This window comes from Delphinus delphis, chromosome 10 (assembly GCF_949987515.2).
Source record: "Delphinus delphis chromosome 10, mDelDel1.2, whole genome shotgun sequence".
NCBI lineage: Eukaryota > Metazoa > Chordata > Mammalia > Artiodactyla > Delphinidae > Delphinus > Delphinus delphis.
The window spans coordinates 21,899,402-21,924,327 of NC_082692.2; the positions used below are offsets into that span (position 1 = coordinate 21,899,402).

Consider the following 24,926-nt stretch of genomic DNA (forward strand, 5'->3'; position numbering starts at 1 on the left):
ATAAGGAAAACCAAATGTATATACATATGCATATACATATATACACACATATATAGACTTCTTTAACTTTTTAAAAATAGACTTTGAAGACATATTTAGTACAGTATACTTTTAGGTTGAACTTTTATTTCCTTTCTTTTGAAATTCTGATTCAGATTTTGACTGTGGAGAAAAGTATAATGAGACTGTCAGCAGAGGCGTTTAACATTCTATTTCGTTCAAGCATGATACTTACAATTCCACCTACATTCATTAGATGGTATTATTTCTTTATGTAAATCATAGTGCACGTTTATTGAGAGTTATGTTTTCAGTGCTTTACAAGTTTGTATTAATTTATTCTTATGTTCCCTATGAGAAAGGTACTCTTATCCCCTATCTTACAGACAGGGAGACTGTAGCATAGGGGCATTTAATTAAACTGCCTGAAGTCACACAGCTCACAGATGGAAAGGCAGGTAATGAACCTACACAGTGTGGTGCCAGATTTGTGTGTTTAACCCTGACAGTAAATGGCCTGAGAAAGCTGGACTCCCCAGTTAAGCAGCAATCTGCCCGAGGTCAGAGGCTCCTTTTCTTGATAGAGTCTCAATGATGCTGCTCGCAATGGCCCTCCAAGTTGCTGACTAGCCTTCAAAAGGCAGTGGCAGAAAAGGCTATGAATAAAACCGGCACACTGCAAAGGTTTTAAAGTATCATCTTATTCGTTGTTTATAACAAAAATGGAAACCTTAATATGGTAATGACCTGCACTGGGAATTTGGAGTTAGATATCAAAATGGGACATGGATTTCTAAACCATCAAATCTATAGGTTTCACACCATGGGTAATGCTGCTTAATAAATGAGTTTGCCACCCATTCCGATGAAAGCAACAAAGAAATCATCCATTAAATCCCTGGGGAGACTGTGGCAATGATTTCCTATGGGAATGGGAATGACTCTTATTCCCCCAAATCTTAATTGTGTTTAAAATGTCACTTTTACAAAAAAAAAAGGCTCATCTCTGAATATCTTTTGAATGTACCCAATCTTAAAAAAAAAGTATACACAATTGCTAGTCATTTAGAGTTATTCAATATTAAATATTACTCAATAACGGCCCATCCATACCAATTTATCTCCAGGTAAGATTTGGTCCCTTTAAGAGAAATTGTTAGAAATGAACCAACGGATAGGGAAGAAGGAGGTTGCCAAGCAACTGCCAACAGTCATCCACCCAGGAGACAGCAGCACTTGGTCTGCAGAAAAGCCACACACTCCAAAGCAAAATAAATTTCACAAGAGCAAAATTAGCCACTTGAAAATCTTACTTTCCAAGATCACCTCATTTAGGGGCCCTGGTGGTTCATGGGATTAGTCCAGTTTGGCAACAGTATGGATTCTAAAATGCCTAATGAGGTTGCAATGATGACTGAAGGCTTTTCCACACTCATCACACTCATACGGTCTCTCTCCAGTGTGGCTTCTCTGATGTTTTATAAGGAGTGTTCGCCTACTAAAGCTTTTACTACACTGACTGCATTGATAGGGTTTCTCACCAGTGTGGATTCGGAGGTGCTGGAAAAGCCCCGCATTCTGGCTGAAGGCTTTACCACACTCGTTACAGCGATAGCGCTTCTCTCCAGTGTGTATCCTCTGATGCTGAACAAGGTATGAGCTCAGGCGGAAGGCTCTCCCACACTCTTCACATTCATATGGTTTTTCCCCTGTGTGGATCCTTCTGTGTCTAATGAGGCCATTGCTGGCACTGAAGGCTTTCCCACAATCCTTACATTGATAGGGTTTCTCTCCAGAGTGGCTCCGCTGATGTTCAACCAGGCCTGACCTCTGGCTGAAGGTCTTTCCACATTCTTCACATTCATATGGCTTCTCCCCAGTGTGGATTCTCTGGTGCTGAATGAGAACTGAACTCTGAGTAAAGCTTTTCCCACATTCATTGCACCTGTGACGTCTCTCTCCAGTGGGATGTCCCCTCTGCTTTTCTACCTTGCTCTCACGTTTACAAGTTTCTCTGTACTTAGAATCTAAAGGAACATCTCTTTGGAGTCTGCTATTCTCAAAATGTCCCATTTCTTTTAAGACTTCTTGTTTCGATGCCAAATCCTGGTTTTCAAGTACAGTTTCACCATCTAGAATAATAAATAGATCAAACAATGTCATCTCTTTCTTTTATGAAAGAGTATAACCACAGGATGGGGAACAGGAAAATCCATATCAAGCACACATATTCTAGGAATCCAAAGAAGACCTAAATGGAGATATTGAGACCAACAGAGTAAGGGGTCATCAGTACCTGCTGAAATGGCTGGAGGGGGTCACCCAGAGAAGGCGAGGCTTCCAGAGAGGATGTACTCAAGCAGGCACTGTGGAATGCTTACTAGGAAGCAGGAACTGTTCTAAGTGTTTTATGTATACTAATTTATTAAATCTTCAAATGACTCTTTGACTCCATACTATGATTATCTCCGTTTTTACAAATGCATAAACTGAAGGCACAGGAAGGTTACTTGACCTGCCCAATGTCACACAGCTTCTAAGTGGCAGTGCTTAAATTCCAACCCAGGCAATTTGGTGCCAGAGTCCACAGTCTTTACTACCCTATACTGAACCACCAGAGATCCCCTGAATGGACCTGTGAAAGTCCTTACCTTGTTCTCCAAATTTGTGGGACCCAAAAGATTCACATTTGAGCTGTGTCACCATGGACTGAACCTGGAGAGCTGTTGATTCCTGCTTGGCCTTCAAATGCACTGCATCCCCTGAGAGCACTTCAGAATGTCCATATTCACAGTCTGGGGCCTGAAGGCAGGTAGGTATATTTGGGTTCATAAGAGGAGGATTAGAGGAATCCAGGCTAATACTCAATGAAAGAGATCATATGGAACCATATGAGACATTTTGTAGAGCAATGGCACAGTGGAAGACCCAGAGTTTAAATCCACACCCAAAAGCAGAAGGGGGAGAACAAGAGTGGCCCAGTGTGATATGGTGGTTTAAAATATGTTTATAAGTTCTTTGATGCTCCTTCCATTAACTCCTCTCTCCTTGAGTGAGAGCTGTACTTAAAATGACTCATTTCTACTGAATAGAATGTAAGGCAGAAGTGACGGTATATAACTTCTGAGACTAAGTAGTAAAAAGGATGTGGTTTCATCCTTATTCTCTCTTTCTCTATTTCTCTGTCTGTCTCTTGGGGAAGCCAACTGATATGTTGTGAGGACACTCAATGAGCCCTAAGGAGAAACCCATATGGTAAAGACCTCCCGCCAACAGCCAGTGAAGAACCGAGGCCCCCTACCAACAACCATGGGAGTGAGCCATCTTGGAAGTGGGTCCACCAGCCGTAGTCAGGTCTTCAGAGGACTATAGTCTTGGTTGACATCTTCACAGCAACCTCATGAGAGGTCCTCCTAAGTGGCTCCCAAAACCCTGACTCAGAAACTGGGAGATAATATTTGTTTTTTCAAGCCATTAAAGCTTAGGGAGGCGGGTAACTTGTTACCCAGCAACAGAGAACTAATACATGAGGCTATGGCCAACCAACCTGGGTCACCAAACTTCACCCTTCGTTTAATATTCTGTGTCCAGGAGCCTATCTTCCTCCTCTCACCTGGTTCTCTGGCTCACTTAGCTCTCGCTCCAGATCTTCAACTGCAGCCACCGCCTCCTCCCCACTCTCGGGATGGTGCTTCTGCACCCAGGCCTGGAGCTCCTCGGGCAGGATGGTCAGGAACTGCTCCAGCACCAGGAGCTCCAGGATTTGCTCCTTGGTATGTGTGTCTGGCCTCAGCCACTGATGACAGAGTTCCCGGAGCCGGCTCAGTGCTTCTCGGGGACCAGGAGTCTCTTGGTAACAAAAGTGCCTAAAAAGTTGGCGGGAGGCCTCCTGGCCAGAGAAGCTGTTCTTCTTAAGGTAGGTTCCTTGGTCCCAGATAGGGTCTTCCTCCACCTTCACAATCTTAAGTCCATCCTGTTCCCCTGTTGAAGCCATTCTGGGATTAACTTAGAAGGGCTCACTCCAGCCTGAGGCAGAGGGGTAACTGATTTAAGATCCCCTGATTTAACCTTCTTTAGGAGGATGTACCTGATGAGAAAAATATGTCTTAATGGAAATTAAAAAGTAATGGGGAAAAAAAACAAAGTATAAGAACAATAAATATTATGCTATCATTTATGTTAATAAAAGGTATATATAGTATTTTACTTCTGTACGTTTAGAAATTGGAAGAAAAGGCATATGGCAGAATACATTACTGACCCCAATTCTTCACCCTTCCCTGTAGACATGTACTTTGTTGTGCCCTCCCACTGTGATTCTGGGCTCAGCCATGTGACTTGACTTGGCCAGTGTGTTACTAGCAAGTGTGATACAAGCTAGACTTGAAAAGTACTTGTGTGATTGGGCTTGCTTGCCCTTGCCTGCTATAATTACTAGGAGGATATGCTGGCTTTCAGATGATAAGAAACATGTAGAACAGAGCCAAATCACCCCCAGAGGGGCAGATGAGACCATCCTAGGTCAGCTAACTGCCAGCTAATCCCCAGACATGTAAGTGAGCCTAGCTGAGATTTGCAGAGCTGCCTGGAGGATTCACAGCTGACTGCAGATATACAAGTAAGCCCTACCCCTATCAGCTGAACCCCAGACTCATGTGCTAAATAAATGTTTATTGCTATATGCTGCCAAAGATTTGTAATTGTTACACCACATTATTACACCAATGAAAAACTAATACAGAGGGGTGGCCTCTGGGGAGGGAACTAGGTAACTCAGAATAAGACAGGAAGGAAAATAATACTGTCTGTATTTTTTCTGATTGTTGAGCCATTTCAAATAAAGTACTTATTCCAAGAAAATAAACAAATAAATAAATTGTAGTGATTTAAAAGCCTCATAGTCAATATATGGTAGCTTTAGGGGAAGAACAGGACATAGAAAACTAGCCATAATATCAAATGATGAGTGCTATATAGAGGCTTCAACAGAATATCTAGGGAGTGATGAGCAGGAAAAACATAATTCTGACAGGGTATGGAGCAGTGAAAGAATGTGGCTTAGGGGCAAGTACATTTGAATTAGGCCTAAAATAATGAACAGAAAGTTGTCAGGCAGAGAAAGGGTCACGGGAGGAGATTCAACATGACAGGCCAAGCAAACAACAGAATCAAAGGTATTTAAGGTTACACGGCACAGTGACTCTAAGGACAGGCAGGGGGTCCTGGTGGCTGAACTACAGAGTATAGCGTGTGGGGAGAAAATGCATGACAAGAGATAAGGTTGGAAAGATGCATTTCATCGGAATAGAGAACAACCCTGAACTCCAGGCTAAGATGTTTAGACTTTACGATATGGAAAACCGAGGGTCATCAAGGTTTTTATTCCACTGTCATAGAGTTAGAGCTGTATTTTAAAGGCATATTGAGTAAGATTCAGGAGGGAAATGGTAAGAATATGCTGTAGGGTTGTGGCAGTTTAAGTTGGCAGGTTTAATGGTGGTTACACTGATACAATGTTTACTTTAGCGGTGGAATTTAAGTTTTATATATGACTTTAGTCCTGTTTTTTGTTTGTTTATTTTTTGCAGTACACGGGCCTCTCACCGTTGTGGCCTCTCCCGTTGCGGAGCACAGGCTCCGGACGCGCAGGCTCAGCGGCCATGGCTCACGAGCCCAGCCGCTCCGCGGCGTGTGGGATCTTCCCGGACCGGGGCACAAACCCACGTCTCCTGCATCGGCAGGCGGACTCTCAACCACCGCGCCACCAGGGAAGCCCTTTAGTCCTGTTTTAATAGAATCATTAAGGTCTGAGAGAACTGAGAAAAGTTTCTCAGTTATACTTTATTGGGGGAAAATGTATTTATCCCATTCATTCAAATATCATGTGCCTACTAAATGCCTGGCATAGTGTGGGCACTTAGGTCAAAGCAGTGAAAGGGAACAGACCTGGTCCTTGCCTTTATGGGATTTGCAGTGGGAGAGACAGACTTTAGTACAATATTCACATCAACTTACGTTGTAGTGTTAAGAATAGAGAGCGTTACAAAGATTGTGGGTCTTATTCTTTGTCCACGTCCAGCATCAACCCTAATTTTTTACTCCTTACTGCAACATCTGGGTATCAGGTTTGTTGAATCTTCAGTCCAGGAAGATTTGTAAGCCTGAGAATTCTTATGAATTTACATTGGATTCCACTATTATTAAAAATGTGGCAAAAATTGTTCTGTGACTATAGGCTCTGAACCTGAACGCTACTGAGAAACCATGGTGATCAGGTTTTTCTCTTGAGTACCACAGGCAACCCCTCACAGACCCAAAGCCCCAGGTGGGGCAGCCTCTGCATTTGCTGTGCTGCTCTCCCCCCAGTTGGTGGACTTAGGATTTACCTCCTGATCTTGTGCCACCATGAACTCTGTCTTTATCCCTGTTTTCTGGATAAATAAGTGAATTCTCCCTACCTACGTCCCTTTTCCTTTCATCAAGCCATGGCAAGGGCAGGGAAGGGAGAAGGCAGAGAAAATGCATTCTTCGTATTCTCCCCTATGCCACCACTGCTCCCAGGATCTGTATGTGTTACCCTATGTTACCAGCTAGTCCTCCCTTGTTTCCTGTCTCCTCTCCCACCCATGTCTCAACCTGCTACAGATCCCAGACGCCTCTTGTACTTGATACACCTCTGATAAACTGAATGGACTGAGTTTTTAAAAATCATCTTTAGAGAAGCACTGCAAGGTAGAGACTAATGTTCAAATCATGTGGCCTCTCTAAAATGGGACTGACCAAAGCACCCCTCTCACAGAACTGTGATAATTATATAAGGTAATGCATATAAAAAGCTTAGCATGGTACCTGGCCCATAGCAATTGCTAAACATTAAAAAACTACCAGGTATTATTAGCAAAGCAGTACTAATAAGTTGAATATCCTCTTTTTATAAAGGAAATAGACCCTACAAAATAAACCATTGAATTCACAGGCCAAATTCAGTAGACAATTGAAAATCTTGGAAGAAATATTTTCTGATGCTAGAGGCTTCAGTGGACTTCCACACTCATGAAAGGGGATAGGAAAAAAAAAAGACTGTAGGCTACTGACTCAGGCTACGGCTTTATCAGAAACTATGGACCCAGGGGCCAAGGGACAGGACCAGTCTCATCTGCAGTAACTAAGCCCTGAAGCTGCTGGCCCCATACTAGGTCTGCCCGCCCTAAGAACTTCTTGGGGCAGCAACACTCAAACACTGGGTGTAAGTCCCAGAAAGGGTCTTAAATATAATAAATATAATGCTGAATGAAGAAGAGAGAGAAATCTAAAACAGAAAGCTGCCCACACAAAATAAACCTACAAACTAAATTCCAAAATGCATGAATAACTCTAACCCTAAGAAAAATAATCAACAAATCAGAATAGAAATTCACTTGGACTATAAAATTCATTTTATAGTCCAAGGAGTTTTTTAAATAAGTGATTTTGAGAAATACATGAGATAATGAAACCAAAACAGGCAAACAATGCAACATTGGGTAGATATAAAAAAGGACTAATGAGAAATCTTAGGATTTAAGAAAAAACTTTGACATTTAAAATGCATTAGAGGATAAACAACAGAACGGACACAGCTGAAGAACAATAGTGATTTTTAAGACAATACTGAAGGCTTTACTCTGAATGCAGCAGAGATGAAAAATATGAAAGAGCAGTTAAGAAGAAAGAGAGAATATTTCATATATATATATATCTTCTTAACTGCTCTTTCATATATATACACATATATAATAAATATATATATATACTATATATATAAAATGTTAAGAAAATACAACATTAATATATAGGAGCTTCAGAAGATGAGAATGTAGTGAATGACTGAGAAATAATAGTTGAGAAAATAAATTAAGAATTTTCCAGAAATGAAGGCCTGACTTCTCAGATCAAGAGTGCACACCTAGACATAATATAGTGAAACTGCAGCCTATTGAGGATAAAGAGACAATCTTAAAACCTGCCAGAGGAAAAGAGACAGATTACCTACAAAGGAAACACAGCAAAGTGCTCATTAATGGAGTCCAGAAGGCAATCAGAGTGGGGAAATGACTGTGAACACAGAATTTACTCCCAGCCAAATATAAATAAATAGAGCAAACTGAAGCCATTTACAACCCACGAACTCTTCCTAAGAGAGTAACTGAAGGATGTAGTTCAGCAAACAAAAGTGAACTCAGAGAGAAGGTATGAAACAGAGGAAACAACATAAGTCCAAAAACTGACAAAATATGGCAATAAATTTAAATGATTATGGAAAAAAAACCTCCTGTAAAGTAATATATTCATTCACATGTAAAATGATGTACATAAAAGGTTATTTACTGTAGCACTGTTTGTGAGGCAAAAGGTTGGAAACAACCTAAATGTCCACCAATATGGGACTGGTTAAATAAATTAGAGTAATCCATATATTGGACTACTACTATGCAGTTTTTAAAAATGAGGAAGCTCTTTATGTACAGATATGAAAGCACTGGCAAGATACATTTAGTGAAAAAAGCATGGTGAAGAACCACTGTGAAAAATATTATCAGTTGTATTTAAAAAAGGGAAAAAAAAATATATATATATTGGATACCCAAGCAACATTACCTGTCTCTGGGGATGGGAAACATCCCAGAGGGAGCAGGCATGATGTGGAATTTTTCAATGGATAACCCCTATTACATTTTTTTACATGAGAATGTTTTACTACGCAAAAGGGGAAGAATATAAAACTAAAATTCTTTATAATAACAAGATGTGGTAGATGGTCAGTTCAGTAGAAAGAGTGTATTAAGGCCCTTGTTGTCAGGAGAATAGAAATACTGAACAGACCTCATTTTAAAAATTTCTAAAAGTAAATACACATCTTATAATTTAAGGGTAAATCAGCAAGGAATTGGAGCAAATGAACTCTCATACATTAATATGATAGTTTAATGGGTACAACCACTTTGGAAAATTCTTTAGAACTATCTCTTAAAGCTTGAGAATAAAAAAAGTTCTGCAGCTGTGGTATCAAGTAGCCCAGAACTGACCTAAATGGGAAGGAAATCCAAAAAAGAGGGGATATATGTATACGTACAGCTGATTCATTTTGCTGCACAGGAGAAACTAACACAACATTGTAAAGCAACTATACTCCAATAAAAATTAATTTAAAAAAATAGCCCTGAACTGGTCTGTTCAATCAATCAACAATTCACTTCAGAGAACATGTTTTTGTAAGTCCATCAATTAGTGGCAACCCATAGCTTTTGAAAATCAGCCAATCTGCAATGACTTGTTCCAATAAACACAGCTCTGAGAGCCAACTAATCAACAACAGTTTGTGCCATGAAACCAAGCCCCCAGAGATGATGTCAGCCCACCGAACTCCATGCTTCTCAAAATGCCTGTGTAAGAGCAGCAATCTCTTCTGTACCTAGTGAGGTGTTCCTAGTCAGGATCTCTCCAGCTCTCTTTTCATTTCAGATATTGAGTGATGGCCTCATCATTCTTTGACAAGCTGAACATATGTGTACGCCATGACCTAGTAATTCCACTCCCGGATATGTACCCCAAAGAAACAAGTGCTTTCGTCCACTGAAAGCTAAAACTACAGGAATGTTCAGAGCAGCTTTATTCAAAATAGCTCCAAATTAAAAACAACCCAAATGTCCATCAACTGCAGGATAAACAAACAGTGGAACTGTGGTAGGCAGAATTCTAAGATCGCCACATTATCTCCGTCCTCTATGATTGTCATCATGTCACTTAAGATTGTTAGTTTACATGATAAAAGGTGTAATTAAGATGTAATTAAGGTACCAATCAGTTGACCTTAGGAGATCTCTAGGTGGGCCTAACCTACTACATAACTCCTTTAACAGCAGAGTTTTCTCTGGCTGGTAGCAGAAGACGAAGTCAGAGATTTGAAGCATGAGGATTAGATACACAATTGCTGACTTGCTGATGGAGGGAGCCACCAGTAAAGGAATGCAGGCAGCCTCAAGAAGCTGAGACTAGTCCCACAGTGGCAGCCAGCAAGGAAAGGGAGACCTTGGTTCTACCAGGGACTTCAGTTCTACAACTGAAAGAAATTAAATTCTATAAATGGTTTAAGACTCTTGTATTTTTAAAACACAGTCAGTAAATTTGGTGCCATTTATATTAACCAAAGATTTCCTATTTGATTTCCTTTGCTGTCCTGCCTCCTGGCTGTGTTCCAAAGAGAACCAGTCTCTGTGTTGCTAGAGCTTTCATTCTAATGGGGAAGACACTGAGTTATCAAATAAATGGAGGACCTATTAAGATAGGATGGTGAGAGGTGAGCCCTTAAGAACAAAAAGGAGTGAGCCCCGTTCAAAAGCCCTGAGGCAGGGCATGGTGTGGTCAAAACAATGAAAGGAGGCAGAGTGCCTACAGCCATGTGAGAGGAGAGTGGCAAAAATTAGGCTGGGGGCTTCCCTGGTGGGGCAGTGGTTGAGAGTCCGCCTGCCGATGTAGGGGACACGGGTTCGTGCCCCAGTCCGGGAAGATCCCACATTCCGCGGAGCGGCTGGGCGCATGAGCCATGGCCGCTCAGCCTGTGCGTCCGGAGCCTGTGTTCCGCAACGAGAGAGGCCACAGCAGTGAGAGGCCCGCATACCGCAAAAAAAGAAAGAAAGAAGAAAATTAGGCTGGTAAGATAAGGCAGATCATGCAGGGCATAGGAGTTTATTTTTTAATTCTAATTACACTGAAAAGCCACTGAAGGCTTTTAGGAAGGTAAGTGACAAGACTGGGTTTACGTTTTAAGAAGCTCTGCTACTGTATGGTAGGCGAGCTGAGGGAATGAAGGTGGAGGCAAGAGAGTGGAAGCAGAAAAGGCAAAAGTTGAAAGCGTGGTGGTGGAGGCTATTGAACTGGATCCAAAAGACTGCCACTTAGGTATAATGTTAATGTATTCATCAAATTAATTTAACTTTGAAAAATAAAACTGAAAGGCAAAACAGCTTAACTTTTGTTTGAAAAAAGTGCTTCAGTCTTTGGACAGATATTTATGGAGCTGTGCTAAGAGCTGGGTATACACAGGAATTTATAACTCATGGAGATAAAATTATAATAGAATGAAATAAAAGCCATAATCTCGAAGATGTGCATAAAGTACACTCCTGGAGGAAGTAGGACAACTCATCCTAAATTCAGTGCATTACCTGTAACCCGCAAAGGAATTCACTTCAAAAATATTTACTAAGTGCCTATCACGTGTCAGGCAGCAAATACATGATAAAAGAGTGATACAATTGAAGAATTTGATGTGTTCTCATCTCCCTAATTGAACTAAAAAAATTAAAACATGACGTGGCGTAAAGAGCGTTTTCCTTTCTTTCCCCGGCAGGGCCCCGCGGTTTGCGGAATCTTAGTTCCCTGACCAGGGATCGAACCCGCGACCCCTGCGATGGAAGCGCGGAGTCCTAAACACTGGACTGCCAGGGAATTCCCGAGCGTTTTTCTTATTAACTTCAGCATATTAGCATATCAGCACAACGAAGAGATAATGAAAATCATAAACCACCTGTGTCGCAAAATAAATTCCAAAGGAAAACTGATCACAAAGGCAAGGAAAAGAGGAACAACTTAAATACCACAAGGAAATAGGCAAATCCGGAAATTAAGATACTCTACGGGACGACTGGCAAGTCCTTCAACCAGGCAATAGGATGGGAAGAAGGTAGGGGAAGGATAGGACTGTTTTAAATTAAGAGACTTAACTACATGCTTCGAATGGTCTTTAATTGGATCCTAGTTGGTACAAACCAACTGCAAAAAACATTTGTAGGACAACGAGGGGAAAGCTGAATATGAAGTAGGTGTCAGGTAATACTAGGGAATGCGCTTAGGTTTAGTTGGGTGTGTTGATATTGGGGTTATGATTTATGTATGTAAAATGTCCTTAATTTTCAGAGATGCACATACGAAACTATTTAGGGGTGACAAGTCATGATGCTTGTAATTTATTTCGAAACATTTAAAGAAAAAATAGATCCGATAAATACTGTATAATGTTAACACTTGTTAAATAAAAGTGATGGGTATATACGGAGTCGGGCTTTTGACAGAGAGCGAGACTCCCAGTCGGACGCTCCTCCTCCACCTCCCCACATCCGCTCAAGACCACAAAGCCCCGCCTGGGCAGGGGCGGGACCTCCTTCTACTCCACTGGGGCATCAGCCCTGTGTCGAGGCGACGGCGAGAGGATGACAAGGCTACGCCCGCGCAGACGTCCCCTCCCGGTCTACCCCCAAGTCACCGACTTTAATCTTCCCGGGGCGGGAGGATCGGGACGAGGGGCCTGGGACTCACCTTCGGGGTCCCGGGAGCTTCGGATCCGTGGCGAGGGCAGCACCGCCCGTAGAACCCACAAACCACAAAGGCCGGAAGTGCGTCATCGTTCTGAGCCCCGTTGCTGAAGCCGAGCAGCCCTTTCCGCGATCTTGTTCTCTCTAGGAGCTCCGGAGGTTGATGCACTTTATGACTGCCTCATTACAAGGCTCGGAACCAGAAATCCAGCCCGAGGCGGGGAAACCCAGCGAGATTTCTGTACGGAGTGGCTCCCGGCATCTGGGAATCAGATGGTCATAGCAATGCAAAATGTTAGGGCCGAAAGGGACTTCATAGTTCCTCTAGTCTGGTACTTACCGCCCATTGCTTCCTGAGGCGCTCTCCTAACTCTGGTCCCTTTGACACCACAAAGGAGAGATGGTAGTTGTGGTTGGGGGTTTTTGTTTGTTCATTTTTAACTCTCAACCTCTGTTTTCTAGAATCGCAGTCTAGAAGGAGACACGGGCACAGAAACAAGTAACTATATACAGCTGATTTGTATGTGAAATGAAATAAAAATGAAGTAAATGTTTGTAAATAGATTAGGATAGTCCCTGGACCATAGTAAATGCCGTGTAAGTATTTAGAAGATAAATGTATGTATTAGGCCAAAGAGGAAAACTAATGGAGCAGATCAGGAAACTGTAGGAGTTTGCCCTTGTATTTAATACAAGGGAAATAGAACAAGAGAAAGGAATTTCCGGAGATGGAATAAAAGAATAAAATCAGAAATGGGGTGAGATACTTTGGTCATCCAGAAAATTGGGCAAATCACGATGGCTGGAGAAGAGAATATACAGCAGGGGGCACCTGCAGTTACTGTTCCTGGATCCCTAACCAGAGAGTTTGGGCTGATAATGATCAGATTTGTCCCTAGAAATGTTACAATGGCAGCAGTGTGGAGAGTAGACTGGAAGGATTTGAGATTACAGGCAGGTAGACCAGTTAGGAGACAACTGCAAGAATCCAGGGTAGATATAGTGAGGGCCTGAATCAAGGCAGTAGCCACAGTAGTGGAGAGAAGGGGATAGATAATATATGTTAAGAAGTTGAATTTATTTTTTTATCCATTCATTTAACAAATTCTCTTTGAATGCATTCTTTGTGCCAAGGGTTTCCTCTAAGGACTGGATATAATAATAATGAACACAGATCTTGACCCTCAAGAAGCTTAAAAGAGAAATATAGACAGTGCGAGATCTAATATATATAATTTGGGTGAAACATAGGTATGAAAATGGAGATTTGGAATGGAAAATCACATATTACAAATTTTAAAGTCTTAAAAGCATCACAAACATGAAAGTCAGAAAAATAATAAAATATTTTTATTAATTAACTGCCTGATGCACTTCTATAATAATTTTCTCCTAAATTGGTCTTTATAGTCTTAGACTGTCTTTTAATGTTAATTTTGTAATTTAAATTTTTCTAAAAAGAATGAAAAGATAATGTAGCAAAATCTATCCTCTAGCATAACTCATCAAAAACGTTTTAGGGCTTCCCTGGTGGCGCAGTGGTTGAGAATCCGCCTGCCAATACAGCGAACATGGGTTCGAGCCCTGGTCCGGGAAGATCCCACATGCCGCAGAGCAACTAAGCCCGCGAGCCACAACTACTGAAGCCAACGCGCCTAGAGCCTGTGCTCCACAACAAGAGAAGCCACCGCAATGAGAAGCCCGCACACCGCAACGAAGAGTAGTCCCCGCTCGCCACAACTAGAGAAAAGCCCGCATGCAGCAATGAAGAACCAACGCAGCCAAAACTTAATTAATTAATTAAAAAAACATTTTAAATTGTTATTTGGGTAAACCTCTATCAAGTTTCTTTCTTTCTTTTTTTTAAATGAAAGCTTATTTATTTATTTATGGCTGTGTTGGGTCTTCGTTTCTGTGCGAGGGCTTTCTCTAGTTGTGGCAAGCGGGGGCCTCTCTTCATCGCGGTACGCGGGCCTCTCACTGTCGCGGCCTCTCGTGTTTCAGAGCGCAAGCTCCAGAGGCGCAGGCTCAGTAGTTGTGGCTTACGGGCCTAGTTACTCCGTGGCATTCTGGGATCTTCCCCGACCAGGGCTCGAACCCGTGTGCCCTGCATTGGCAGGCAGATTCTCAACCACTGCACCACCAGGGAAGCCCAAATTTCTTTCAATTTTGAGCTACAAGATTTTAGGATGTTTTAAGTTTTTTGAGGACTAATCGGAGAATCTCATATCGATGACACATTAACTAGATTGTTTTGATGTCCTCATTGTCAGTAGCAGACATCGTCAGTGTCAGTATTTTATGTCAAATGTGCAAGAAATTTAAATCTCTTTTCACTGTGTTCAGAGATACACTGTTCTTCATTAACTAGATTATTGAACAATTCAAGAGCTGATTTATTATTTTATTTAATATTTAGCTTTCTTCTTATTGAATTAGTTTTCATGTAATCTGAAATTTGTTTGTTATAACTTGCTTCTTTATATCAGAACAAAAATCTGTTTATTTCATTCAATATCTTTATTCCTTTTGTTTCTCACATTACATCCTTTTAATTTGAATTTTCTCTGTTCTTTAATAAATAATGTTTATTTCAAAATTTATCATTTGTTCCTTAAATCATATCAAAATGTCTTTCCAAACTGCAGATAAAATGACTTATTTCTAACCTCGATAGAGGTTTGGATTACACAGGAACATGCATTTATGAAAACTCAAAGAATGTACAATTAAAATAATATATTTTATTATACATAATTTTACCTCAGAAGAAAAGAGCTATAAACAAATATTGAAATCTAGCTAATGACATGCACACTGAAGTATTATATTTAGGGGGAAGTATACTGCTTGATGTTTGCAATTTACTTTGATATATTAAGAAAATATAAACATATTAAGAAAAATGAATACGGGAATAGAGATGTGGAAAAGCAAATATAGTAAGATGATAATTGTAGAATCTCAGTTGTGGACAAATATCATATGCACTGTAAAATTTTTCAAACTTTCTGAATGTTTGAAGGTGTTCACAATAGAATGTTAGGGGAAAGGAGCAAAGGTTCACAGCAAGTGAAGTAGAAATGCAGAACTGCTACTGCAAACAGTGGAGGCAGGGATCAAACAGTTCAGAGAAGTGTGCGCGCCAGACTGGACACAGCACGTAAAGCTAGAAAGCCCATAAGCTGACTACATTCTGTGGGGTTGATGAAGAATCCTCTATTAACCAAACTGATAAGAATATGCTGATGAAAGATGTACCAGCATCACTGAGGTCTGTGGTGAGTGTCTGCTGGAGACCAGGGCTGACAGTAGGAATATTAGTTTTCTAGGCATGGTACCACAAACTAGGTGGCTTAACCTACAGAAACATATTGTCTCACAGTTGTGGAGGTCCCAGATCAAGGTGCTAACAGGGTTGGTTTCTTCTGGATTCTTCTGGTGAGGGAAGAATCTTCCAAGTATATCTCCTAGCTTGTGGTGGTTTGCTGGCAGTCTTTGGCATTCCTTGGCTTGTTGATCTCTGCCTTCATCTTCTCCTGGTGTTCTTCCTGTGTGCTTGTCTCTGTGTCCAAATTTCCCTCTTTTACTCATACTGGATTAGGGGCCAAACGTACCCCAGTATGACTTCATCTTAACTAATTACATCTACAGTGACTCTATCTCCAAATAAGGTCACATACATTCAGGGCAATGATGAATGTCATGGCTAGTTTGTGGGGGAGTGGAAAGAAAAAGTTTGAAAAATCAAAAACGAGGTCTGAGGAAGGCGTCTGGATGGACTTTTGAGAGTGAGCAGAAAGTCTGAAGATCATTGTACTACAAGTTAAAGCCCTTCATAGAACATACGTCATGGAAGAGGCAGCAAACAACTTTATGAGTTTGAGTTCTCCCATACACAGACACGGTATCTCCATGGTATATATCTCCAAGGAAACATGTATGTTTCCATTCAAGTACTGTATTTCTTTGCTCCTGTAATTTCTGTCTTAAAAATTACATTTTTAACTTGTGCTGGTGATGGGACATGCAATTATGAATATGAATTTTTAAAAATTCTACAAGCTTGCTAAACTCTTTTATTAATCATCATAATTTGAGTGTTCAATTATCTTGGACTTTCTCCTTAAACAATTCAGCATGTTCCTTATAAAAGTCATGCACTGTAAAAAAGAACAAGGAGTGTTGCTCATCATCCAGTTATACAAAGGGTTAAGTCACAACCCACTGCAGTTGCCCACAGAATGAAGATTCTGGGCTTTGGATAAAGGAGCCCCTAGATAGTTAAGATGCAAATCTAAGGAAGAATTTCAATGATCCCCCAGATTCTTGCATCTTCCTGTGCATAGAAAAGCACTAAAATCATTAACTTGAGACACTTATTCTTCGTGATTAGCAGTGATCTTTTACCAAAATGTATGTTGACTACTTGTATTTCCCAGGGGGGGGGGAAATCATATATACTGGCTCCTCCTCTACCTTCCCTACTACTGAGAGGCTGGTTCCCCAGGCCCTAGTCCTCAGGTCCCTAAATAAAGCTTAACTCACACCTTTTACATTATGTGTTTTTCTCTCAGTCAACAATATTTATAATTAATGTTTTAATTAGGTAATATGATCAGCTCTAAAATTTACAATATATTTAAAATACTTAGAGTAACACTCTTCTTCTCACACTTGTCCTCCTTTTCACTGAGTTTCTAACCATCGTTGACTGGAAAAAAAAATGCACAACATGAGAGTCATGAGTTAAGTTTTATTTGGGGCAAAATGGCCGGGAGACAGCATTTCAGATAGCTCTGAGAAACTGCTCCAAAGAGGTAGGGGGGAAGGTCAATATATATGTGATTTTGGTGAAGAGGAAGTACATGCAATCAAGCACATACTTTTTGCAGAAGGTTGCTACTAGTCATGAGGAGCAGACGTCACCATGAAGGATTTTAGTGCTTTTCTAGATATGAGGAGATGCAAGAATTGGGCTCGTAAAATCTCCTGAAAATATTTAACTGTCTGAAGACTTGTTCCGCCAGTTTTCCCCAGAGTCCAGAGTGCCTCATTCCTGATCTCTACCCTGAACTCCTTTCAGGGGGTATTGAAGGTCATAATTTAATCCTTGTAGAGGTAGATGGCTAGTGCCAGTTTGTAGTTGACACCATTCACCTCTTACAGGCAACCACTATTATTAATTTTCTTATGTGTTTTTCCAGAGTTTCTTTCTGACTATACAATTGACGAAAAATTAATCAGATGATCTAAGAAAGAAATGGGAAATTTTATTCGAGCCAAACTGAGAATTATAACCTGGGAACAGCCTCTCAGAAAGCTCCAAGAACTGTTCTCCCATTATAGGTCAAAGCAGTCGTGTAAGTGTTTGAGACAGAGGGCTGTACATTAAATGACATATTATTGACAGTTTATACAATCTAGCCAGTAGTGGGTCATGAGTCATTGCAGTCCCTTACAAGATTAAGAAGGAATGCTATCTTTTAAGGAGTTGTCTTGGTGCTGGGAGAACGTTGCTCTATATGGTTGAGCCGCTTTGGTCGATGCATCATGCGGGTACACAATGCACGGTGGAGGAGAGAGAGGAGGCCAAAGGGCAGAGAAAATTTTTTATGTTAAAATTTTTCTTGTCTTGCCATAAAGTATGAATTTTATTTCACACTTCAATTCACAAATGTAGCAAACTATAGACAGAGACCTGCACCTTTCTTTCCTCCCTTTGTTACAACTGAAAAAGTCATTTACTAAAAGCCTCTTCAGTAGCCAGAGGGGAGGGGAACTGACGGGGCAGGGAGCTAGTAAAAGACTGAGTGTCTGTCTGGGAGGTGGAGGTAGCTACAGAGGCCTGGTAGCGGTGGTTTGCTAGTTTGGACACGTGGTGAGTGTGGGGTGAGCGGGGTATGCCCGCTGGGCACCCACACCCCAGTGCAGGTTTAGGTCTCCTTTCCAGGCTCTCCTCTGGCACACCCACTGTTCTTCTGTGTTACCTGTGTGTGTAGAGAAGCCCGTTCCTCACCAGTCCCCTGCAGTCCCTGGAAGAGACCCTGGGAGAGGCTGTGTGGAACCGACCGAAGGGTGCTCTGCTGTGGTGTAGGGCTCCCCACCTAGGTCCCACTCCCGTATCTCTTGTCTAGGGCTGTTTCTGGGAGCCTGGGTCCGTGCCTCAGGGCATCTGAAGACAGGATTCTTGGGTTGCTTTCACAGACGAGCCTTGAAAATGGGAGTCGTTACATTTTTGCTCTGCCTGGAGATCAGGTCAGTACCACGGTCTTTAAATTACTCTGTGGTACTGGACAAGAGCCTGGATTTTGGAATCAGACTGCCTCGTTCAACTCCTGCCTTATTCCTGCCACTTATTTGCTGTGTGACTTTTGGCCAGCATCTTAACCTCTCTGTGCCTCATTTTACTGCTTTGTAAAATGGGGCTAATGATATCACCAGGAATCACATTAAACAAATTTGTGATAAATTTATATATGCTTTTTTATTGGTGCACTAAATAATAAGACCTAGGGACAGGCCTAATAACTGGCAATTTCAAAGTTGCTCTAAGCACGAATGACTCTGACAATATTTGCCTGGTGGTAATGTAATGTGATGTGAAAACATCTGCAGCTTCTATTGCTGATGAAGTCCGGGATATGCTTATTCCATATTGTGGTTTTTGCTCCCATTTATAGTGGAAGGAAATGCTAAACTTCTCCTGGAGGCTAGTAAAAATTAAAAATAGTTTTTTCCATCCAGGTTCATGGACCACTTGGAAAGGAGCCCATGGATCACAGAAAATGGGTTGATTTTACTGGCATCTTCTTGCCTGTATTATGAGATTGTTTCCTCTTCGCATTATTTTGTGTCCTTGTGAATGTTCCTTCAGAGGATGTGTAGCCAGAGCCTTCTAACCAGTGACCAAAAGACCAAGGTCACCAAAAGACCACTGGGATCTATTGCACCCTGTAACACTGAGAAGTGATTTCAAGTCTCTTAGCTTCAGGCTCTTCATTCCTTACAGAGGATGTGGGGAATTCTGAGTTGCACATGAGAAAGTAAAACTTGAAAACTGTAATTTAACTATAAATGTCTGGACAGAAGCCTGCATTTAACAGGGACACATGTGCAGGGTCCTGTGTTAGGTAATTTCACATAATGTGATCTTATTTGCTGGTCCCCCAAATCCTGTAAGCTAGAAAATATTATCCTCATTGTTTTCAGTAAGAAAAGATATTAGTATTCTATGAACTTAGCACCAATTCTCAAAGAGTTTTCATAAAAGCACACATATATGTAATGAGGGAGCACAGAGTAATGGTTAAGAGCATGGGCTCTGGACTCACTCTTCCTGAGCTCCCATCCTAAGCATTGCCACTTATTAGCTGGGTGACCTCGGGCAAACTTCCTAAACTCTCTGTCCCTCAGTTTCCCCATCAGTGAAATGGGTTAATAATAGTCCCAACCTTAAGGTGGTTGTTGTCTATATTAAATGAGTTAATTGTTTTAATGCTCTTGGAAATAGTGCCAGGCACATAGAAAGTGCTATAGAAGTGTTTGATAAATAAATGAAAATGAAAATAAATGAATAACTTCTAGGTCCTAGGTGGTAGCCAGGGGCAAGAATTGCTCTGCTGCAAGATGGCACTGTTGACACCATCCTGGGGTTCACAAAGCAGCCAGTTCCAGCTGATGAAGGCTCTACTCAAGCATGAATCTTTGGCCCCTATTGTTTTAGGGGCCGCTGAAAATGGAAGATGTGGCCCTGACTCTTTCCCCTGAACGGACACAGCTGGATTCAGCTCAGGTGAACTTCTACAGAGCTGAAAAGCAAGAGAACTGTGGCAGCCTGACCTCCTTGGGTAAGACTGATGGGCACTGATTTCTCATAAGGTTTCTTGACTGCCTTTGTGAATTAGAACCTACCAGGCTGTTAGAAGCCATCGAACCCCCTTACGTTTGGATCAGAATCACCATTTCTAAACTCTGCTACTGACCAGTTCCTTAACCCTTCTGATCTTGCCTTCTCCTCTGCCCTGTAGTAAGGTTAAGTGGGATGAAGTACTTACAACCTCTAGTACAGGTCCAGCTCATAGTAGATGCTCAGTAAATGCTGATTTCTTCCCCTTCCCTTCCTGTTGCTAGCCTTGATGGTAGAGGAGAGCTGAGGGGGTATCTTCAGGAAGTGGGCCATGGGACCATAGAGTGAGAGCTAGAAGGGACCCAGAGATTGACTGCAGAGCCTGGCCTTAGAGATAAGCACGTGGTGCAGAGGTGCACAAGATTGCAGGGGTGGCACTCCAACTCAGATCTCCTAGTGTTGAAGGTTGAAGCCAGTTTTGTTTGGGGATCCTGCCATTACCTGGAATAATAGGAGAGATGGCTGCCCTTGTCATTGTTTGGTGATCAATTTTTGAGTCCCCACTTCCCCTGTTTTCTTACTAAATGCTTCAGAAGTTCTTTCACTTGCCTTACTTACTGTTGCCTTCTGTGCAACCCTTTTAGTATTTAATCCTAGGTGCACGAGCCTGCCTTACTGTCCTTAGAACTTAGAGCCACTGCATATATCCCTAGCACAGTCCTCACAACCTTGCCAGTTTGTATCGTTCATCCGATGGACCCATTCCCATCCTTGTCTCCTTCCTCCCCAGTACTCTGTTCTCCCTCTAATTTTCATCCTTATTTTTGTACTTAACTCCTCATCCTTGCCATGTATAGACCTCTATAATTCTTGCCTCCCTGGGACTCATCACAAAGCTTTCCCCTGTGGCAGGACATAATTGACAGTTGCTAGTCATTTGTTATTTCAGGTGGTGAGATATGGACTAAGATCAGGGACCCGCCTCCAGATTAGGACCATCCAGAACAGGAGGCTGGGCAGATGCCATGCCACCTGGGTGAAGACACTGCCCAGACTTCTACATGTGCAGAAGCTGGTGCACAGGAGGGCAGGTTACAAAGAAAGCAGGAAAATGCCTCTGGGAGGAGGTGGCACTATTGCCATGAATGTGGGAAGACTTTTGCTCAGAGTTCAGGCCTGACTAAGCACAGGAGAATCCACACTGGGAAGAAACCCTATGAATGTGAGGAGTGTGGCAAGACCTTCATCGGGAGCTCTGCCCTCATCATTCATCAGAGAGTCCACACTGGGGAGAAACCATATGAGTGTGAGGAATGTGGCAAAGTCTTCAGTCACAGTTCAAACCTTATCAAACACCAGAGAACTCACACCGGGGAGAAGCCCTACGAGTGTGATGACTGCGGGAAAACCTTTAGCCAGAGCTGCAGCCTCCTTGAACATCGCAAGATCCACACTGGGGAGAAGCCATACCAGTGCAATGTGTGCGGCAAAGCCTTTAGGCGCAATTCACATCTCCTGAGACATCAGAGGATCCACGGCGATAAAAACGTTCAGAATCCTGACTGTGGAGAGACCTGGGAGAGTCAGGGGAGGATGGAAAGCCAGTGGGAAAATGTTGAGGCTCCCGTGTCTTATAAATGTAATGAGTGTGAGAGAAGTTTCACTAGGAATAGAAGCCTTATTGAGCACCAAAAAATCCACACTGGTGAGAAACCCTGTCAGCGTGATACATGCGGAAAAGGCTTCACCCGAACTTCATACCTTATTCAACATCAGAGAAGCCACGTTGGGAAAAAAAATTCTGTCTCCATGACCCATGTCTTATATGCCAGAGTTGGTGCTCACTCCTCGTTGAACTGAAGCCACCCTGGAGCCCTTGCTGACTAGAAAATTGTGAGCTGGGCTTTATTTACTCCCACACGTCATCAGGTGTTTGTTAGAAAATAGAGACTGGCTGAGGTGAATTATCTTGTACATTCTAGGTGATTGAAAATTTTTTTTGCTTGCTAGGAGGCTATGGGAGAGTTGTCTGGAAGAGTTCGGCCCTGAAATGATTTGTTCTGACCTACTGAACTTAAAAGGGCTCCCAAACTGGCTAATTAATTACCCTCAGCCAGCACTTTATGATGAGTAGAAGGCTGTGATTTGGGGGCTGCTGTGCTGACTATTCATCTTGCTTATAATGAAACCTCCATGGTTTGTCAGATTCATGAACTCTTATACACCCATCCCCACCCCCACACATATACACTGTACCAGTGAGATTACCTTCATAGCTCTGAAAATCTGATGTCTAGATTTCTGAAAAATTTGTCACCAAAACCATTTGTGCTTGTGCCTAATTTTGAGGTACTAGGTTCTGAGTTAGTGGTAGTGCATGTCTTGTCAAGCACACAGGAAGGGCAGAGTAGGGTTACAGTAGGGTTACTGCGACAGAAGGAATCCAATTTCTTTACAGCCTAGGAATTCTAATATGAATGCCTGAAACAGCTTCTTTATCATTAAATCAATGTGAATATATGTCAACCATCGAATTACATTCTTTTATTAATGTTTCCCTGACACTAATTTTGCTACTTTTGAAGGAGAAAATTGTTCCTATGCAGGCAGTGTGAAAATCAGTTATCACATCAGGATAAAATAATAGATTCTCTAAAGCTCAGCATCATGGTTCTCACCTTTTAGTTCTCTTGGGCCTGACCAAGTGCTCTCTAAAGCTCCTGGCACTATCCTGCCCACAAACTTTCTCCCTCCCCGCAACTGTATCATAGACTACATCAAGACTTATACTTACTAAGTTCAAACTTTCTCTGGGTCAGTGGATTCACACCAGATATTTACAACAAGTATCACTTATGGTTTCAAAACTCCATTTTTAGTGTTGACCATCTTGGTCTTCTTATATATTGAATCCCAAACAAGCTGTGTGGTACCTCTTCCTCCATTATTCATGATGAGAACTTTAAGCATTAAGTTAACTCCTCAGGCTATCTACTTTTCTTTAAACACACTTTGTAAACCATCTTTTTTTTCTTCCTGATAGTCAAAATTGCAGTCTTACGAATTCAAGTGACAAAAGTTTTTTTAGTCAGCATTATGCAAGTATATATTATGTATATTTCAAATGGAATTGCTTTTAAAAAAGTATTTCAGGATGACTACTTTCCTGCAAACTTTATTTGTTAGTGTATCACTTCTCTTTATTACAGAAACATGCTTTTGCTTTTGCATCTACTCACACTTCTCACTTGGCTTCTGGCACAAGCAATCTCTTCCCTATTTACAATATCATTCTAAGACTATTTACAATATCATTTACAAAATTTACAATATCATTCTAAGACTCAGGAATTCATATAGCAAGGTTTTCTGGCCACTTTTCACAATTAATGGTTTCACCATTGTGATATATTCTCTCTTGCTTATCCAAAATCCTTTGCAGATCTAAGTCCCTGTTTTTATGCCAGTTTCCAAGCCTTGGTACTTCATAGTTTTCAGGGGACACAAATCTAACAAATCATTATGTAAATTATTTGTATTACAGTAGTAAACAATATAGTTATTTATTTTGTTTAAGTGAATTCTTAAACCAATAAAAATCTACTGTATGATTTCTGAACTTCCTGAACATACTCATAGTAGTCTGGGTCCTTCAGACAAACAGAACCTATAGGATGTACATGTAAAGAGACTTATTACAAGAAATTGACTCACCTGATTATGGAGGTTGAGAAGTCTCAAGATCTGCAGTTGGCAAGCTGGAGACCCAGGGAAGCTGATGGCGTAGCTCCAGTCCAAAAGCCAGTAGGCTTGAGAACCAAGAAGAGCCAATGATGTTTCAGGTCAAGTCTGAAGGCAGGAAAAGACAAGTCTGAAGGCAGTTCAATGAAGTTAGGCAGGAGGAGTTCCCTATTACTCCAGAGAGGATCAGCCTTTCTTGTTCTATTCAGGTCTTCACCTGATTGGATGAGGACCATCCACATTAGGGAGAGTGATCTGCTTTACGAAGTCGACCAATTCAAATGTTAATCTCATCCCCAAACACCTTCACAGACACACCCAGAAAAATGTTTGACCAAATATCTGGGTATCCACCTCCTAGAGAAATGGAAATAAAAACAAAAATAAACAAATGGGACCTAATGAAACTTAAAAGCTTTTGCACAGTAAAGGAAACCATAAACAAGACCAAAAGACAACCCTCAGAATGGCAGAAAATATTTGCAAATGAAGCAACTGACAAAGGATTAATCTCCAAAATTTACAAGCAGCTCATGCAGCTCAAAATCAAAAAAACAAAAACCCAATCCAAAAATGGGCAGAAGACCTAAATAGACATTTCTCCGAAGAAGATATACAGATTGCCAACAAACACATGAAAGAATGCTCAACATCATTAATCATTAGAGGAAATACAAATCAAAACTACAATGAGCTATCATCTCACACAGGTCAGAATGGCCATCATCAAAATTTCTACAAACAATAAATGCTGGAGAGGGCGTGGAGAAAAAGGAACCCTCATACACTGTTGGTGGGAATGTAAATTGATACAGCCGCTATGGAGAACAGTATGGAGGTTCCTTAAAAAACTAAAAATAGAACTACCATATGATCCAGCAATCCCACTACCGGACATATACCCTGAGAAAACCATAATTCAAAAAGAGTCATGTACCACAATGTTCATTGCAGCTCTATTTACAATAGCCAGGACATGGAAGCAA

The 24,926-nt window shown here is 41.4% G+C and overlaps 1 protein-coding gene and 1 pseudogene across 2 annotated transcripts in view; one reads left to right on the top strand and one right to left on the bottom strand.

Annotated features, from left to right (window-relative positions):
* Positions 1-121: 121 nt before the first annotated feature.
* The window catches only part of LOC132432697 (zinc finger and SCAN domain-containing protein 12), a 49,250-nt gene continuing 24,445 nt past the window's right edge, over positions 122-24,926 (bottom strand). Inside the window, exons 1-4 of one of the 2 annotated variants that reach the window (XM_060023434.1) lie at positions 12,355-12,394; positions 3,614-4,087; positions 2,652-2,802; positions 122-2,132 (exon numbers count right to left, since the gene is read on the bottom strand). In XM_060023434.1, the coding sequence (XP_059879417.1) occupies positions 1,357-2,132; positions 2,652-2,802; positions 3,614-3,994 (1,308 nt within the window). In that variant the 5' untranslated portion in view covers positions 3,995-4,087; positions 12,355-12,394 and the 3' untranslated portion in view covers positions 122-1,356. Of the gene's footprint in view, positions 2,133-2,651; positions 2,803-3,613; positions 4,088-12,354; positions 12,395-24,926 lie in introns of those variants that run through there. The other variant, XM_060023404.2, reaches the window with a different exon arrangement.
* LOC138414181 (zinc finger protein with KRAB and SCAN domains 4-like) lies at positions 19,980-22,059 on the top strand (annotated as a pseudogene).